Source organism: Zootermopsis nevadensis, unplaced genomic scaffold (assembly GCF_977971745.1).
Source record: "Zootermopsis nevadensis isolate Lab colony 2312 unplaced genomic scaffold, Znev_1.0 Znev_ptg000017l, whole genome shotgun sequence".
Lineage (NCBI taxonomy): Eukaryota > Metazoa > Arthropoda > Insecta > Blattodea > Termopsidae > Zootermopsis > Zootermopsis nevadensis.
Window position 1 is genome coordinate 16197346 of NW_028259149.1, and position 17751 is coordinate 16215096.

General features: G+C 37.0%; 1 protein-coding gene across 1 annotated transcript in view; it reads right to left on the bottom strand.

The window, feature by feature from the left end:
• LOC110831456 (T-box transcription factor TBX20) overlaps window positions 1-16051 on the bottom strand; it is an 85729-nt gene extending 69678 nt beyond the window's left edge. The window contains exon 1 of the mRNA XM_022067470.2: window positions 15047-16051. Within this exon, the coding sequence (XP_021923162.2) occupies window positions 15047-15185 (139 nt within the window). The 5' untranslated portion in view covers window positions 15186-16051. The remainder of the gene's footprint in view (window positions 1-15046) is intronic.
• Between the last annotated feature and the right edge of the window lie 1700 nt (window positions 16052-17751).

A 17751-nucleotide genomic window follows, 5' to 3' on the forward strand; every position in this document is an offset into this window, starting at 1 on the left:
TTTTCGCTATAAATCGGAGGAAAATTTTCTATGGTCTATTTCAGTGGTCTAAAACACAACTAATTTGTAGATATTCTAAACATAGGCCTAACTAAGAATAGGAAACATAGTCCTTTTTATGAAGCTAGTCAGCTTTTCAAGAAATTCCCTGCCTTTTATAGAACCTCAGATCCAGCTACTAATCAAAATATAAAAGATGGCATATAGAACTGGCTGTTCTTTTATTTGCTGTGTAAATCATTCGATAAGTTGCATGTGTTTTGGGTGAGATGATACACATAATCACATAAACTGTATGTTATGAGAACAATACACAATAATCAGTCATCGCTAGTCACCCTCAGGAAATGACCTAGCTAATGTGACTACAACATTATGTACAGAGAATGAGTGCGATTTCATTAACCTCTCTTCTACACAACTCACTTTGCCTTTGTTTACTCTGCTGTCCAAATTATGATTAATGAACGCACCCCCCCCCCTCCCGCCTGGAACTTGGCCGTCTGTCCCTCATTCCTCCTGAAAACGTAGCCTGTTATGAAGGAAGAAACATATCTAATTCACATAGATACAGTCATAATTTGATAATTTGGTTACAGTAGTTTCGAAAATCCCTCAACATAGGCTTAGGCCTTTTTCTAATACGTTCGACTATTAACACAAAATCCTACCATATATCTTGATTACTGTATCAGCTGTTAATTAGGTGTACTGAGTTCTTATCGGAGTTTTTCCCCGGAATTCCTGAGTCCGTTTATCTGGATGGAGATAAAGATAAAATCGGAAAGGAGGCGTTAGAAAGTTGGGTAAAAGTAAAGTTTGTCCCACTATAAGCCATGTAGGCGTTTGGGGTGAGTGGAGGTATAGCTCCTCTCTTCCTTGACCCCAGCACTAGATGGGGGTGAGTGGTCAGCATCACGCCCCGGCCGGCTTTACCCCCGGGAAAGAACCCCGGTACCCATTGTAGATGCTGGGTGGGCCCCAGAGCCGGTCTGGACGCAGAGGCTAGAGGAAAAATCCTCTGCCCTCCGTCGGGGATCGAACCCCGGCCGTCCAGCCCGTAGCTAGACACTATACTGACTGAGCTATCCCGGCTCATTAGGAAGTTGGGTATGGTAATTAAATATAAAGCAATAATATGGGCTGGGAATTTAGTATGTACGGGGTGAGTAATGCAGACACTTATGAAATGCAAAAAGCTCAGAGGTCTTCTTGAAAAACCAATGCGTAGATGGAAGGGTTGTATCAGAATAGATTTTGACGAAATAGTATATCATGATTTGAATTACACCCAGCTCAGGTTTGTATCCAGTGGTGGGATTTTGAACCTACGGGTTCATGGAAAGTAATATTTCTCGTTGAGATATAAGGATCTGACGGCGGCGAGTATGAAGATGGTTGCCTTCTGGGATGTTTCGCCATGTATTTCTTAGCCAATTTAGGAACTGTACGTTTTGAAGGCCACGTACAGTTGAGTTCTTTACTTAGTTGCAATACTTATGCTGCTTCAAGACAGCCAACGATTCGGATAGGAAAGAAGTATTAGACGACACTCTAAATTCAATATACTGGGAATACTGTGAACGACCCGTTCTCCAAGTGCCAACTTTTCGATGGCTCTGATCTATAGACATTCGGTAGGACTCCTTGGATGAGGGATCGGCCCGTAGCGAGGCCTCTACCTGTACACAGGACAGCACAATAGAAAACCGCGGAGTGGGATTCGAACCCACGGTCCCAGCGACCAAGCGGCACAAGACCCAGGCCTCAGACCCACGCGGTCATCGCGGACCCCATAAATTCGATATATTTGTGAAATTATTTGGGTTAATTAAAGTGTTTGAAAGATCCTATATTATAGTCCATAAAGTTAAAAGGTGCTTTGGATGCGTTTTCCCTTTAGAGCAGGGATTCTCAACTTATTCTCTGAAGTACACCTTAAATGTACCACTAACCAAATTCGTTTAGGGAAAAGTTATTTATGTTAATAGTATATTTTATTTTCTTACGTATTTCGCTTACCAACAGTGGTACGCGTATCATAGGTTGAGAAACGCTGCTTTAGAACACGCCATTAGGCAGGCCCAAGGAAACTAGGACTGAAATTGAATGCGACATTTCAGCTTCTGGTCTGTACTAATGGCGTTAATTTGTTAGATTAAATCACGAAAAACATAAAGGAAACACGAAAGGTATTAACTGATTTTTTGTGTTTCAGGATAGGGGCCGATTGCGGATTCTTGCAAACAAGGTAATGAACGTTTGCGTTATGTTAAAGGCTTACAGTTTCTTGATTAGCTAAGTATATCTTTAATTTACTTACTTATAGAATTGTTATTGGACTGGATTTGAGACTAGTTCGACCAGGGGACCGAACAGATTAAGATTTTGACTTAAGTTCACCTTAAGACACAAGTTTAATCGACTTCCAAAATCCTGTATGCGTTTAATAAACCTAGACAATGTATGGGGTCCAAAAATAACTTTATACAATATGTCGTACCATCGTTAGAAACCTTCAAACTTTGGTATCTAGGTCTTTAGGATGTACCCTGTTCCATGTGATAAGTTAAACAAGGATAGTATCTGCTATACTTGTATGTTCTTCTTGCCCTCGGCCTACACAACAGCTTGTCGCCATGGAAACGTGGATCGGAAGGACCACGGAAGTTTTCTTTTTTATTCAGTCCTGCGTACATATCGGATCATAATAGCGCAGGATGGTTTTATTGAACCGCGGAAAGGAATTACTACTTTCTTTCAATTCGAGTAATCGATTCTAAGTCTGAGAGGGAGGCTTTTCCATCTTTCAAATAACTTCACAACCCCCTTAAATTTTCAGAAAAATTTATCAAAATTTTTCGGTTTTATGTAGTGGACCTACATTTTATAAAAGTTGCGTAAGTTACTGAAAAACATGCCATGAATTCTCTCCTCCAAAATAATGTAGTGCTGAATAAAATATGCCACGAAACATATTACAATAGAAAAAGGTGGTCTTGTCTGCTGTTACAGATGTTCATAAACTGCAGTAAGGATTTTAAAGGATTTAACCTTTTTCTGTTATAATAACACTACTGTTAGTGAACATGCAAATTCGTCTGTAACATGACATCATAGCAATTTTACACACGTATAATGCTACTTTCATTAATTATCGATGTCGTTTCACAACATGCTTAATGCAGATGAAAATGGCGTCTTCTGGATTGTTGGGCCGTGATGATGGAGGCAGTAAGGGCCTTTGAAACATCTGTAAACTTCTACCACACTACTCGGCGCTACAGCCCAAAAGACAAGTCATCTTTAAACTCACCGTCGTGAAAACCTTACACTAATAAGGCACAAATATTGAAATTTTCATGATTTTTTGGCAACAGAAGTAATCAGGGGAAGGGAATCATAGTTAGAGATAAGGTTGTGACGTTATTCGTAAAATAACATACGCTCGAGTAAAGAATTTAATGACGAGAGGGTTTATTCGTTTGCAGTGAAATGTAAACGTCTCTCGGTCGACCGGACCTAACCTATCGAATCCTGGAAAATTTCCTCAAACACATCTGTAAGTCAGTTTAAATAGGTCCTGTCTATGTCACATGGTCTGGACGACGTTAAATACGTCAAAACGTGTCTCAAAACAAAATGATAATTGTCAGATCTCGTTGAATGCGTCACTTTTCTTAACAGAGGATAAGGACATGAGTATAGATATTAGAATAAATAAATGTTTTTAGAACGGTCTGTATACTCGCAGATTTGTTTACCGTTGGGAACATAGGAGGAACAGAAGCGGTCGTTGTTAGTAATAATTTCGGTTATAACGAAATTGCCACTCGTCTGCACTTGCAAGGAACAGTGATTAAGAACATGCACGTACTGACAACATAGCAGCTGTGGTGACGATTTTTGAATTCGAAGGAAGAATTGCGGCACAGCTGTTAAATGTTCGTCTTCTAGGTGGCGCCAAAATCCGTACATTAGCTTACATGCATATTTACTCAGAATGTTATATATAAGTGTCAGAGAGTGGAGATGACTCTCTGTATTACATCGTTTCGAACATATCATTTAACATTCTTCACTTGTCTAAAGAAATATAAACAGAATTCCTTAATCTGTGTCTTGTCATACGTTAGCATATCGAATAGTCTTGTACAAACCAGATATATTTACTGCTTTATACTTAACTTACTTAGATTTTGTAACTGAGAATCGTGATTCTACCCATGTTGGTGTGCTGTCATAGCAAATTCAGCGAGTACCACATTCTTCTCATTGGAAGAACACAACAGTTCGTAAATGTTAATGTACCGTATTGACGTTTTAATTCCACAAATAGACAGACAAAGAAACGAGATACTTAGATGATTAATAAAACCTCTGAAACGTCGATAAATATCTACCAGACTACACGGCGAAACATCCCAGAAGACAGACATATTCGTGTTAAAATTTCAGGCTATTATGCAGCTGAAATAATTAATATAACTATATCATTATTAACACGAATTTAAGTAGGTTAATGAATGTGAGAAGAGTTTCTTAAGAATAAGATGGTTATTCTTAACTCTTCATCTCACACATAGCCTCAAACTCGTCGTTAAATTCAAATTTAATACACTATGGTTAACCTAGACGAATATAACGTAACATAAATTAAATAAAACTCATCTGATCTGTGACGTAATTTGGATTTGTTAGATAAGTATTAAAATCTGAAAACATTTTGATGAACTTTGCCGATAACTACAACTACCGATAGAACAACTTGTGTCCGTCGGTCAACATACAATGAAGAAATAAGCGTTTAGAGAATCGATTTTTTTTAGGCCTGTTGCAAAATAAATCCACAATAATTTATTTTATTTATTTATTTAGTGTTCTGTCTGACGACAGGTCCATATGAACAGGATCCTTCCATCCTTTTCTCGGACTGGGACCTGTTCATATACGTTCTTGGCAGATGATCCAGAAGTGGTTTGCCATTGCCTTCTTCTGTGTGTGAATGGAGTAATTGTTGGGATGCCACGGAGGAAAACTCCGTGTTGCCTAGACCACGGCCTTGCCCAACACAAGTTATAAATTCGGGCACCGCCGGGAATCGAACCCGAGACCCCAGGATTATACAAGTTAAATTATTTATTACGTTTGGCCATTGATTTTTGCCATTAAGTTGTTAAATTATGTGGCGTCATGTCATTTATTTTCTTTGTAGAATAAACATTTTTCAGTGAATATTAGTTAATAATATTACCAGGTAATTCATAATTACAGACGATATATATGTAGTTTTAGGTAACAAGCTAACAGTATCTTATGATGTATTATAATTTATATAAGGCAAAACAATAACCATCCTCTTAGGATAGTTAAAAAGACAAAATAGTTGTAATGAGCAAATGCTAAAGTTAATTCCAAAGAACTTGTTGACAACTGTATTTCTGCAAGTGTCCATAAACTTGTCAACAAATTGTCAATTGAGTGATATCAGATAAACGTAGCTTGCGGTAACTCAGTTATTTCTGCGTAATTACTACGAACTCAGGAATTTCAGAACAATGATGATTATAATGATGATTCTGTTGATATGATGTCTTTGATGATGGGTAATGGTGGGTGAAAGTTGAGGGCGCGTTCGGAGAGGTTTCTTGTTTGAGGAAAGATTGACGGGTCATTATCGGCACGAAAGTTACCGGAAATTGTGTGGGAGTAAAGTACAGGATGCCCAATATTTATCATCACTTCCCTTTCTCAGTACCTGAGGCGCTGTGAAGAATTTTAAAAGGAAATCGTAAGGTTAACAAAATAACTGTCATAGATGTTAAAGAAACGGTTACGATTATAACTCAGACAAATCTTTTACTGCAAGTTAATGATGTTTTTACGTGTTCTTTAGGCGTACACGAAATCTATCTAAGAATCTGCATTGAAATGTGTTGATAGCAGATGTCTGGAGATATGACAGATCTGAAATGGAAATTATTTTGTGTCTTAGGAGACCAGTGTAAGGTTAAGTAACGGGAATTAGGTCTACACGTTAACATGTAAATAGCCTATAATTTCTAGGAGAAGGTTCCTTTTAAATCAGAACTGGCGTGGAAAATGTAACTTAACGAGATAGAAGAAAATTAACTTCTATTTAGACTATAAAATTATTGTGTCTCCCGTCTTTATTTACTGACTGATGGTAACTAGGAGACCCTATAATGCAAAAAGAGATCTATTGACAGCTATACAATTTACCACAAGATACTTTTATTTTTATAACGTGAAAACAATATTCTGTTAATTAAGAAATCAAAGTGCGCCCTAAAAATTTATACTGTTTATATAAAGTTTATTAAAATGTATTTATAAGATTAATTTAAAAGAAGGCCTATAAGTATTGTTACAAAACTCAGTTGGAAGGTTACTAAAGACACGCTGTATTACAGAGGCTCAGACAATTTCATTTTATCTGTATGCAGTTTATTTCAAGACAAAACCTCGCTAAGAGCGGATAGCTTAGCAACATCAGTCATGAATTATTCTGGAAACCTTTGCTAGATTCCCAGCGTGTAATAAAATGATGCTATTATAGGCCTGTTGTAAAGTTAGTCCTATTATAGATTGGCCGTTGTCACGTAAACAACGCTCCCGATAGGCAGATACACACAGGTAGTGCTCAAGGACCTTTATTAATACCAAAGAACAGGACATTTCTGTGTTGAATTATTGAAAGCGCGGTGAAAAGATCATTTCTTTGGTTTATTAGGTAAGCCTATACCATTCTAAAGTTTTGTACAACATGTCAATATGATTTACGGAATAGTTTTTAAAAGTTCAAGTGATAATTGTTAAGATATATTGCTGTGAAGTTATTTAAGGAATTCAGTTGTATAGTAACATTGCCAACAACCCAAATCTCTTTAACATCTGATTTGATTTAAATCTGAAATGGATCGAAAATTTTTATTTAATTATTTAATCTTTTTTAAACATTTTCTGAAGTAGGCCTATGTAAACGTACATTTCATTGTCTTTCAGAGGCATATTTTATTTATTTTACGAAAAGTTTTTTAAAACCTCAACAGTCACTTCAATGAGGCAAATTGTTTTCTGGATATTATAAATCGTCCAAGATTAAATCAAATCAATAAAAACCACGACGTCTTCAAGTAAAACCTTCTCTGTTGGGACCAATACATATAATTAATCCCTATCTCCGGACGGAGATAGACTCCCATCACCGAAACGTTGTGGTTTTTGTTGATTTTATTTAATCTTCGACGATGGATAATGTCCTGAAAACAATTTGCTTCAACAACGCACCAGCGTCACAAACTTTCAGACTTGAGTTACTTCATTATTAATTTAAAATTACTTTGCCAAGATTATAGTGGATTAACGTAAATCTCGACTTACAGATTTCACTGCTCTCAAGGCACCAGAACTACGTTTCACGTGTCGATATTGTGATTCTGAAGATAGCATATTCCCGAGGTATAAATGACACCAAGTAGATTGAAACTTGGCAACGCATGTTTTTGGAATTGGAGTGGATTCAGCAGGCGTACCATCACAAACAAAAAGATCTTTTGTTAGAAAATATGAAGTCAGTGGTATTTGAATAAAAATTTCCATGGATATTATCCATCGTCTAGTAAATATAAAACGTAGAGTCCCATCTCCGAAACGTCGTTTTACGTTTTATATTGACTAGACGATGGATAATATCCATGGAAATTTTTTATTCAAATGACTCTTCACCATCGTCAAGAAATTTTAGAATTGATAAGTCAGTGGTAGTTTCGTCTGACATCACAGGGCACTGGAAGTGTCTCTCACGTGTGTCGTCATATTTCTGCATGTAGAATATGTTATTACATATAAATCTAATTAGACCTAATAATTTTCAAGACCGATTTATTGAAAAAAGAAGTGTAAGGATGAAGGAAGACACGGAAAGTGAAGTTCAAAAATTCTCGTTATGGCAGCACCTGTCACAGTTGAGGAAATCATTAATATCGGAGCAGAGTACAAGTTGAGAAGTTTGTGGTTTACAGTCTGTTTGTTATTTGTGGATTTTTAATGTCAGTAAAGTGCGAAATTTTTCCCACCCTTGAAATAAAACTCGTGGCGTAACGATGTTCATATCGTAAGATTTAGCCGTCATTCCACACTCAAACCATCGATCATACAAAATGAAACATGAAAGTTAAGTAGAAATAACGTAAGCTATGTACAGAACAACGGAAAAGCCTTCAATTGGAAATACACGCAACCGATAAGCCGTTGTCTTTTTAAATTGGTATGGACAGCCTTATATTATGTTGCTTTGTGCCATCTCTCTCAGATCCCCTGATAGTTCAATGTTGTTTTATTCAGAACCTTCGATTTGAATAAGTGATAATTTCTTCAAAAACAACATGACTGTTGCCTCTCCGGTCCTCATGTGTTTGAATTTATCCTATGGCAAAAACACACCTTTCTCTTATATTTTGGCCTTTCGTGTTTTTACTCTAATTACATATAATTAAAGCATAATTTAGAGGTTATGTCTGTCTTGTCTTTTGTACACTTCCAAAACTACTCGACTCTTTTCGTTTACATTTGGTATGAAGGAAAATTATGGTAGGCGAGGTCTACTGTCAAATTCGACAACTACGTTACAAAGTTAAAATCGAATTTATTCTGTTTTCTGACAAATGCCATCTTGCAAAGTAATGCAGATTTTAACAGTTCAAAATATAGACTTACATTTTTTTTGAAACATTTTTTTCGATTTTCGCAAACGTGTGTTCACATGATGCTGCCACCATATGAATCCAGTTAAAATTCCCTCAAGATACATTTTAATATTATCCTTCGACTCACGCTTAGATGTCCAGAGTGCTCTGACACTCACAACCCGAAGTACAGACACTGTCATAATTTTGTAACTGCGTTAACTGTGTTTCTGTTTTGGTTGTAATTCTTAACGATGTGCTGATGGTCCCAAACATGTGGTGAAATTTATGTTAATGTATTTACCAGATCCTTATCAGAAGTCTTATGACATGTCGCAGGCAAAGTAATTAAAGTACAGGGCTACTGCATGTTGAATGTTAGTATAAATCATTATTTTTCGTGGCGTATTTCAAACTTAGGCTAAAGCTTATGTATTTTGTGTTTAACCCTTTAAAGTCCATCGGGAACTTTACGTAGGCCTATCTCCTGCTTTAGCAATCAATAACTGTGCATTTGGCATTTATGGGTCGTGTAGAATTCTCAGTGAAAACAGAGATTATTTTCTTAAACAGCATTAGCAAATTAGTCTTTTTATTAGTAAAAATGTTGTGTTTTATTTAGGTGCAAACCGAATTCTTTAAAAGGCCTATTATTTAGGTAAGTTTTGGCTTCAAAGCGTTAGTTGCCGAATGGCTGTTGAAAACTTTCGTGGACTGTTTTCAACCATGACATAGAATAAGTATTTTATAATTTTAAGAAGATTTCTATAGCCCTGTAGGTGAATATTCTTTCCTCTAACTAAATTATTTCTATATCTTTCTCATTAAATTTCAGAGCCGTTAACGTAACGGAAGACGCCACCCGTCAATGCTGACCTAAATCAGTGTACTGAAACGGTTATGTCGTCTTACAATTGGAAATTTGTAGAAATTTCTGTCATTATTTCCAGAGAACTCAGAATAAAATTTAAAAGTATGCGGGTACCACAAACAGCCACCGTCGACTTTCAGTAACTCAAAATTTTGCCCATTTTGCTCATATAATTCTTAGACTAAACAGCAATTAGGTCAGTTTCCAGATAGCGTTAACCTGTTTATCTTTGTCATGGTTTGAGCTATATGTTTTCTTTGTTGTTAAAACTGAATTTTAATTATTTTATAGACAAGCAACGGTATCAAAGTGTTAAACACGTAAGTTGTTTCTATGAATTCGTGGACTGGATTTCTCATTAACACAGCAATGAAATTTTGGATTCCATAAAATCCGGAGAATTCTTCACCAGCTGAGCGGCAATTAGCTTCCCAGTAACTCTCCACCATGTCACTATTTATAGGCTTATAATAATAATAATAAGAAGAAGAAGAAGAAGAAGGAGAATAAAGTGAAAACAAAAGTAATTCCAATAATTACAGGAGCAACTGAAACTGTCTCCAAATCATTAAAAAAATATTTGGTCAAAATCCCGGGTGAACACAACAACAGGGAACTTCAGAAATCTGTTATTCTAGGAACATCATACGTCATTCGAAAGACGCTGTCGTAAAATATATAGTCATCCCTAAAAATAAAACTAGATAAAACATATTAAAAACAAAATGTATTTCGGAAGTAGATGCTTCACTATGCACCTCGGGGGCAAGATTTGTCTCGGGTACATAGAAGTAAATACCCTATAAATTGGTGAATAAATGGAATAATAATATCAATGACATTCATAACGAGAACAAAGTTTTAGTTTAGTTTGAACTAGAGCTTACAAATTTCGCTCGTAGCATTTGGTTCTTTTGACAGAGGGAATTCGTGGTTTGTCTACGCAATTTTCGGGACAGCATTAGTCCTAACCACATCCATAATTCAGGGCCACTCTTGAAAAGTTGGAGCTTTCGGGGACTGCAAAGTAATTCCCTGCTTTTATGGAACCAGCCTACATTACAGATTTACAAGAGCCAGCCAGTAGACTTTATCGTGAGCTGGGTTTCTATTTTCCCAGGTTACACACGCTCGTATTTCTTTAAGATTACATTTAATAGTGCTTGGCTGTTATTGATCTTATTTGGCTGTTGTCAAGCACTTATATAAATGAATTAAATTCAATTCACATCTAACAAATTCAAATGACCCGGAATGTCAGTCAGCGAAGAAGGTTACGGAATGAACGACTGCTGTTGGATTTCCGGAAAGTGCATCCCGTCCCGACCGATTCTTGGGTCCATCCCGGTCTTTATACAGAGGTTACTTTAGGTCCTCATCCCGGGGCTAGATTTAAAGCGGTCGGTTAAATGTAACCATTTAAATTCATCAAATACAAAGTCTAAGAATGTGTGGAGTTTTGCTACCGTTCAGCCATACGCATTCATAGACTGGTGTTTAAACACCAGGTTACTATACTATACGTGTTTCCTTCCCATCAACGTTTAGTCCTTCTAAGTGGTTCCTTATCTTGACAGTTTCCGATTTAAACTTAAATTTTACATGTAGGTTTATATATATATTTATTATCACAGTCAATACACAAACGTATTTAAAATGTTGTTGTTAAAATTTTATATAACACTATAACATCTGTAGTATAAAATATTACAATAAGTTATATTATGTTATATTATGGCGCTTTTATCGTAGTATGATGTTACATTTATTATAATAATAAGCGCCATAATATAACATAATATAACTTATTGTAATATTTTATACTACAGATGTTATAGTGTTATATAAAATTTTAACAACAACATTTTAAATACGTTTGTGTATTGACTGTGATAATAAATATATATTTGGTTTCAACACAAACATGACGCACTTAAGCTACAAAATGTAGTTTTATATTTTACGTTCGTTCTACTTTCCCCGCCAATCTAATTATTGATCATCTCATGTTTCTGTTGTTCATAATTCTTACTTATAAATATTTTCCTCGAATCCCGGCACAGTTCCACAAATACGGACACTTGGGCCTACCTAGGCACAGTCTTTACGTTACTAAATATCTCTACTGTATTATAACCACAAGGTTCAAAATCACAATTAAAAATATCTACCATTCTGAGATAGTTCCGCTCACATTCTGCCTCTTAAACATCTTATCCATTTTAGTATTATCTTTCCACTTTGTTCTTGGAGTTCGAATCAACCGCTTCTAAATAAATCTCCCTCCACTAAATGTTTAATTATTTGTAGACAGTCTTCATCAATGTGTTTATTGTCGAACCTGTAATGATATTCTGTAATCTGATTAACCTCTAATACTTTCAGTAGTCTACAAGTTTGCCTCTTTCTGAATCTGTGAGTGACACTTCAGTACTTTAATCTTCCGCGAAATTTCAGTCTGTAAAAGATAGGTACCCTTGGAACATATAAATTAAAATAAAATACTAGACTATGGATTTTCTGACGGCCTACGTCTCTTAGACCTTGTTTCGTGACCCTCATTTCAGCATAGCCTATATAAATACACTGTGACACTCACTGATCAATGCAGTATCGACTCCTCCATCACTCGAGCGCTAGGAAGGAATTCTCGATTACTTATGCAGGCCACAATGTAGATCTATAATAATTGAGTTTCACAGTAGTTGTGGAAAGGCCATCTAATGCCCATTTGACCCTAGACAAATCTCTCGGCTTTGTACATTGGCTTCATCCCAGAAAATCACGTGGATGTTTCATCGGTATATTGATTATACACGGTTCTACTGGTGTTATTTATAGACCTGAACCTATACACAGAAAGCCTGCGGAAATTAGAACCGATGTCCACTCGTATTCCGTCGATAGGCTTAAAGTAAATTAGTCGCTGTGCGTCTCTCTCTGTCTCTGTGCATGACAGTGTTCATCGATGACGCCAAATCGCCAGATGTCACTGCATCCAAGTTGAAATACCCACTGCAGGCCTGCAATAGTTCGAAGTGCTGTCTGTAATGATTTCTGCCATAAAACAGCGGTGGAAATTTAACATCCGTGAATTATTTTTGTGATATAAGTTCACTAAGCTGAACATTTGATGTGGCCTTCAGGAAATAATCTGGCTGTAAATTGGAATTTTGCTCTAATCAGCACGCTAATCAACATCAAAATTATAACATTAGGGCTATAGCGTAGCACATTATTACGTTGCATGTTATAAAATTGGCATTACAAGGTTTTTTATAGTACGACATCAAATTGTAATTAACCTTACACACACAGGAATGGGATTCCTGATTTTGTAAAATATTTCAGCTTCCAAATGACTTTTTTTTTGTTTGTGTGTGTGAGTACACGCCCTTCATATCTGTGTGGACACAAAACAGGAACAAAGTGAAAATGTCTCTGACAAGTGGCAGCCATGTTTATTCCATAGTATTTCACGGAAAAGTATTTTAAGCTAGCCCTATGAAAATTTACGTAGATTTAGTTTTCACATTAGGCATAAAATTATAAATAGACCTATAATATCAGCTGAAATATTTCATTTATTTTAAAGCATTTTTTAATGTTATGGATGCATATAGAAGGGGCCACATGTGGATATCTGAACCTTTTTACGTGGCCGTCACATAATTCATAAATTAGCCAATACGAGAAGGGCAGATATTTTCTGCTACTAAGGAGAATATTTATTTAAATATATACTCATTATCTAAGCGTAAGGACAAACAAACAAATAATACGTAGATGAAACCAAAATTTTGTATATGTAGCCTTGTAAAGTTAACATCGTGTTATTGTGAAAATTGTTACGTTATTCTGACGGTATGTCATTTAACAAATAATATAAAAATCACTGTGGAATTATGACTGAAGTTTTGTAAAATTGTCTCGAAATCAAAACCGACAGCTAAGAAACATCGTCTTTAGAATAAATTTAGTTGTAAGGAGAAATAGTTAACCTACTAACAGTTTTGTAACAGCTGTAATCTTATAGCTGAAGAGATACAATTTCACTTAGTGTCAACTATATTATTTTTTCCTGCGGTCATCGACAAACATATGAGTAGCCAATGCGGCCCGCGGTAAAGAAAGGATTGCCGACCCGTGGCAATTGAAAACACGGCCGGTTACTCAGTAAAACTTTAGTGTTTAGACTTATATTAATTAAAAATTACTTTTCTTCAAACATGGTTAGTTCTGACATGTCACTGTAAATATTAAAACTCGGTCTACAGGCGTTTATTTTAAAATAAAACTAAGCACACGGAGGCTAAATTAAGTTTCGTTGCCCTCATGGACAGTAACTTATTCTCGTACAAATAAAGCAAGTTCGTAAGCCTATGGGTAATTTTAAATTTTTGAGAAAAATCTTGTTGACTGAAAATGGTAGGCCAATGCGCCATTCAATTCTTATAAGTTGAGAGATTATTTTTTTTTTACAATTATATTTAAATATGCCTACTATAAAAATTGTTTAATAATGCCTGTATTTTAATAACGCGATAGGCTTATAACACATTAAATTTATGATTGAAATAGTTTCACTAATCTCAATTTTAAGTTAATCCAAATAAAAGTAGTATTTTAAGCTGTGTTCATAAAATAGCTTAAGTAACAGGCTTTATATAGGAGAAATTGAACTCTAGAACACCAGTCGACAGACAAAAAGTGGGCCTAATAATAGACACTTAGCTTCCGGGCTGTGACACTGTGTAGTCTTCTAGGTGGCTACGAAAACGTTTCGGCGAAACTTATCGCAACCATCTTCAGGGTTAAAGATGAGGCAACAGATTCCTACGAAACGCTGACTGCACGGCTTCACAACCCAGAAAATAGTTATCGACGTCTGTACCGCTGAGATAATCTGAGAAAGGCGAATACCAGGCATGGATTTGTCATACGGCGCTGCTAAGGTTAAAATATTTTGATTATTTTAAGATCTGAGACATGTAACAACTTGGGACAGGCCTATTACAATAGGCTTAGTTCCTATGTTTAACCAAAATCTCGATCTAATTCACTGGTCTCGTTTACAGCCATACACAACAAGACGAATTATTCTATAACTTAAGCACTCAAATAAATAAATTGAATTGAATTGAATTGAATTGAATTAGTAACTAATAACTAACCACGTGCAGAAATATTACAGCAAGTTAACGTAATAGGCCTATAATAGGTTATTCAAGACATATATTAGACCTGATGATGGCTGAATTACATGTAGTCGAAACATGTGGTGAATATCTATAATGTGACATTTCAGTGAAATTAGTGTAAGCTCTGTTAGCTTTTTGCCTGTAACCAAATTGACTGCTTTCACGGGGCCCGAGACATTTATTTGGGTTCGACGAATAATCAGCTGTTACAGCCCCAGTAATGGGCGTGAGCGTCGGTCGAGGTGACGGAGGGGCGTGTTGCCTACCTAGTGGCGATAGTGCGTCGGCGGCGTCCAGCTGCCTGTTTCGATTGCGACGGTCGTGTCGCGCCATAATGGCGGCGATGGAGAAATCGGTTGCGCAGGGTCGGAGCGTACAGTTCTCCTCCATGGTCTGTAACAACATGGAGAGCTAGACTCGAACCTCGGTAATTCACGATCAGGAACCACGTGGTTTCAGTTCTTCGGAACACGAGAGAGTCCTACACCCGCAGTTCCCAGCGCCGGCTTCCTGAACCGTCTGTCAACGCCCTGGCATGTCTTCGGCACAGCAGCTGGTGGGCTGTTTATCTTTTTCATGTCTCTTCCGGGGGGAATATCCAAACGTCTTAACAAGGTTTATTTTCTTTTTGAAATAATATTCTCCATTAGCTCGAGAAACTAATGATCACTGACTATCACCAGAACAAAAAGTTTTTCTCTGTTGATGGGTCGACGTCCGGTCGAAATGTCATCACCAGTGTCATTAAACTTCTCTGCAGAATGTGGTCGTTGTCGTACGACGTTGAACACTCACCAACGACACTCACACGGGAGCTGTTTCTGTACAGACACTACTTAACAAAACGACATTTCCACGTTTGAAGACACGTAAACGTTGATCTAATTCTTCTGAATCCCCTCCTCAGTTTTTCCTTTGGTCCGCCCAGAGTATCGGATGGGCACTCTCATCCATGGACCACCCAGCATTCAGGGAGGGGGCGTGGCACTAAGAACTCCCGCGGAGCTCACCCTGAAGAACACACTTGAGTACTGTCACGAATACGATGGATTTTACCTGAATGCTGTCGTGTGGGTGGGCGATTGTCGGAGTCGGAGGGTGTGAATTATCTTGGCCACGGATGAAGATCGCGCGTCGTGAGTCTCATCTCTTGTCGCGAGGCGAGGATACCGTTTTAACAGCTGCTAGAGCGCCACTATACGGTCGACAACTGACAGTCGCCACCGCGAGGCGCTGCCATTTTTTTCAACTTGCTTCTGAGTGTTTGGAGGGAGCCAGAGAGGGGAGGAGGGGGGATAAGATCGAGTGGGAAACGTCTCGCTGACAGGCCCGAGCAACAATCCCCCGTCATGCAACACCACAACCTGGTGGAACGAGGCTGGAAGGGGAGTTTCGAAGATACCGGATTTTTTTTTTTTTTTTTATTCCGTCACCGGAGCGAAACGAGTGATGTACCGGAGTGGGGAAGGGAAAGGAGGGGTGGATAATGTGATGGGTGAGCGCGCACATGTTAAAAACGGATGTCGTGGTCAGGAGAAGAGAGAGGGGAAGACGTTAGTACCTTGAATTGTGTTCAGAATCTGGAGGCAGACCCACCTGCCGGCAGACGCCGGATCTACAATCTCTGGCTTTGTTAAAAGTGGATGATCGGAGAGGGAAATGAAATCAGGAATAACGTTCAAGGAAGGTAAATACAAATATTTTTAATATGAATAGGTTTTTATATCCATAGAAAGGTAAAGGGATTTAGGGAAAGGCTTTTTGATTTCAGATTTAGATAAGCCGATAGATATTTTGTTATTTCCAAGTCTTTGAAATATGCAATTTACCAAATACGAGTCGAATATTATTTGGAGTACAACCGAAGGCTGTACATAACATTTAGGATGTATTAAAAGTGGTCCACACGAAATTTTCATCGGGAAAAACTTCGATTTTCTTTAAAGGAGATAAATTTCTTTACAATTAGTTTCTTACTAAGAAAAACCTTTGTACGAAATTTCTTTCCGTAAGGATATTTTGTTCTTTTAAGCTAAATTATGCCTGATAATGGCGATGATTTCGATAGGCATAAATGATGATATGAACAAATAAAGTTATACCGAAGAACCTCGGTTAGATTCCTGCCTCATTATATTACGTCATAAAGACATGTGGTTATTAGAGACGATAACTCATCACATTCTTAATCTTGACACTAAATAGAGGTGAGTTGTTTCAGGCTTCGGCTGATTTACATGATCTCCGATACCCATTAATACGTCGAAAGTAATAATATTTTCTGTTACTCCTAGTAATCGATTCGAAGTCGTCAATTCCATAGCTAACCATGCTTAAAAAGCTAAATAATGGCGAGCCTAATTTTACTAGAGTAGTCATAAATAAAAATTTCGTGTGAATGCGGATATCAACATTATCTGTTGATAAACTTTTGATATATTTCTTAATTATAGAGTTCAGTACGTGAAGTACGTCTATTTTGTAAGCATTCCACGGACTGTGTTATATTAATTTGGATTTTGTTTTTAAAAAAATATAAACCTGCTACTTCTTATTTTCGTTGTCAAAAATTACAACTAATTTTTCTTTTCCTTTACAACAATTATCACTTATATTTTAATCCCTCTTTCTTCTAATTGTGGAAAATTATATAAATTTGAGACAATGTCAATGTCTTTTCCTCCCCTGAATCTGTCATCGCCTGGCCGCACGCTCTAGAGGGGTGGAGTCAAATGTTCTTAGCCCCGCCTTCTAGACTTGGGGTGGAGCCACTGTCCCATCACGTTGAGTTGTAATGCGTCGGCTATAATTTGAAGACACTGGCCTATTACGAGAAATCTCACCTAATAGGATTTTACAACTAAAATCTCTGATTTAAAAATGCCACACATGAGGCTATGACTTATAAATGACTAACTTTTAATAAAATAAAGCCGAAAGTACTCCTTTGCCAACCCTAGATATTTCTTTG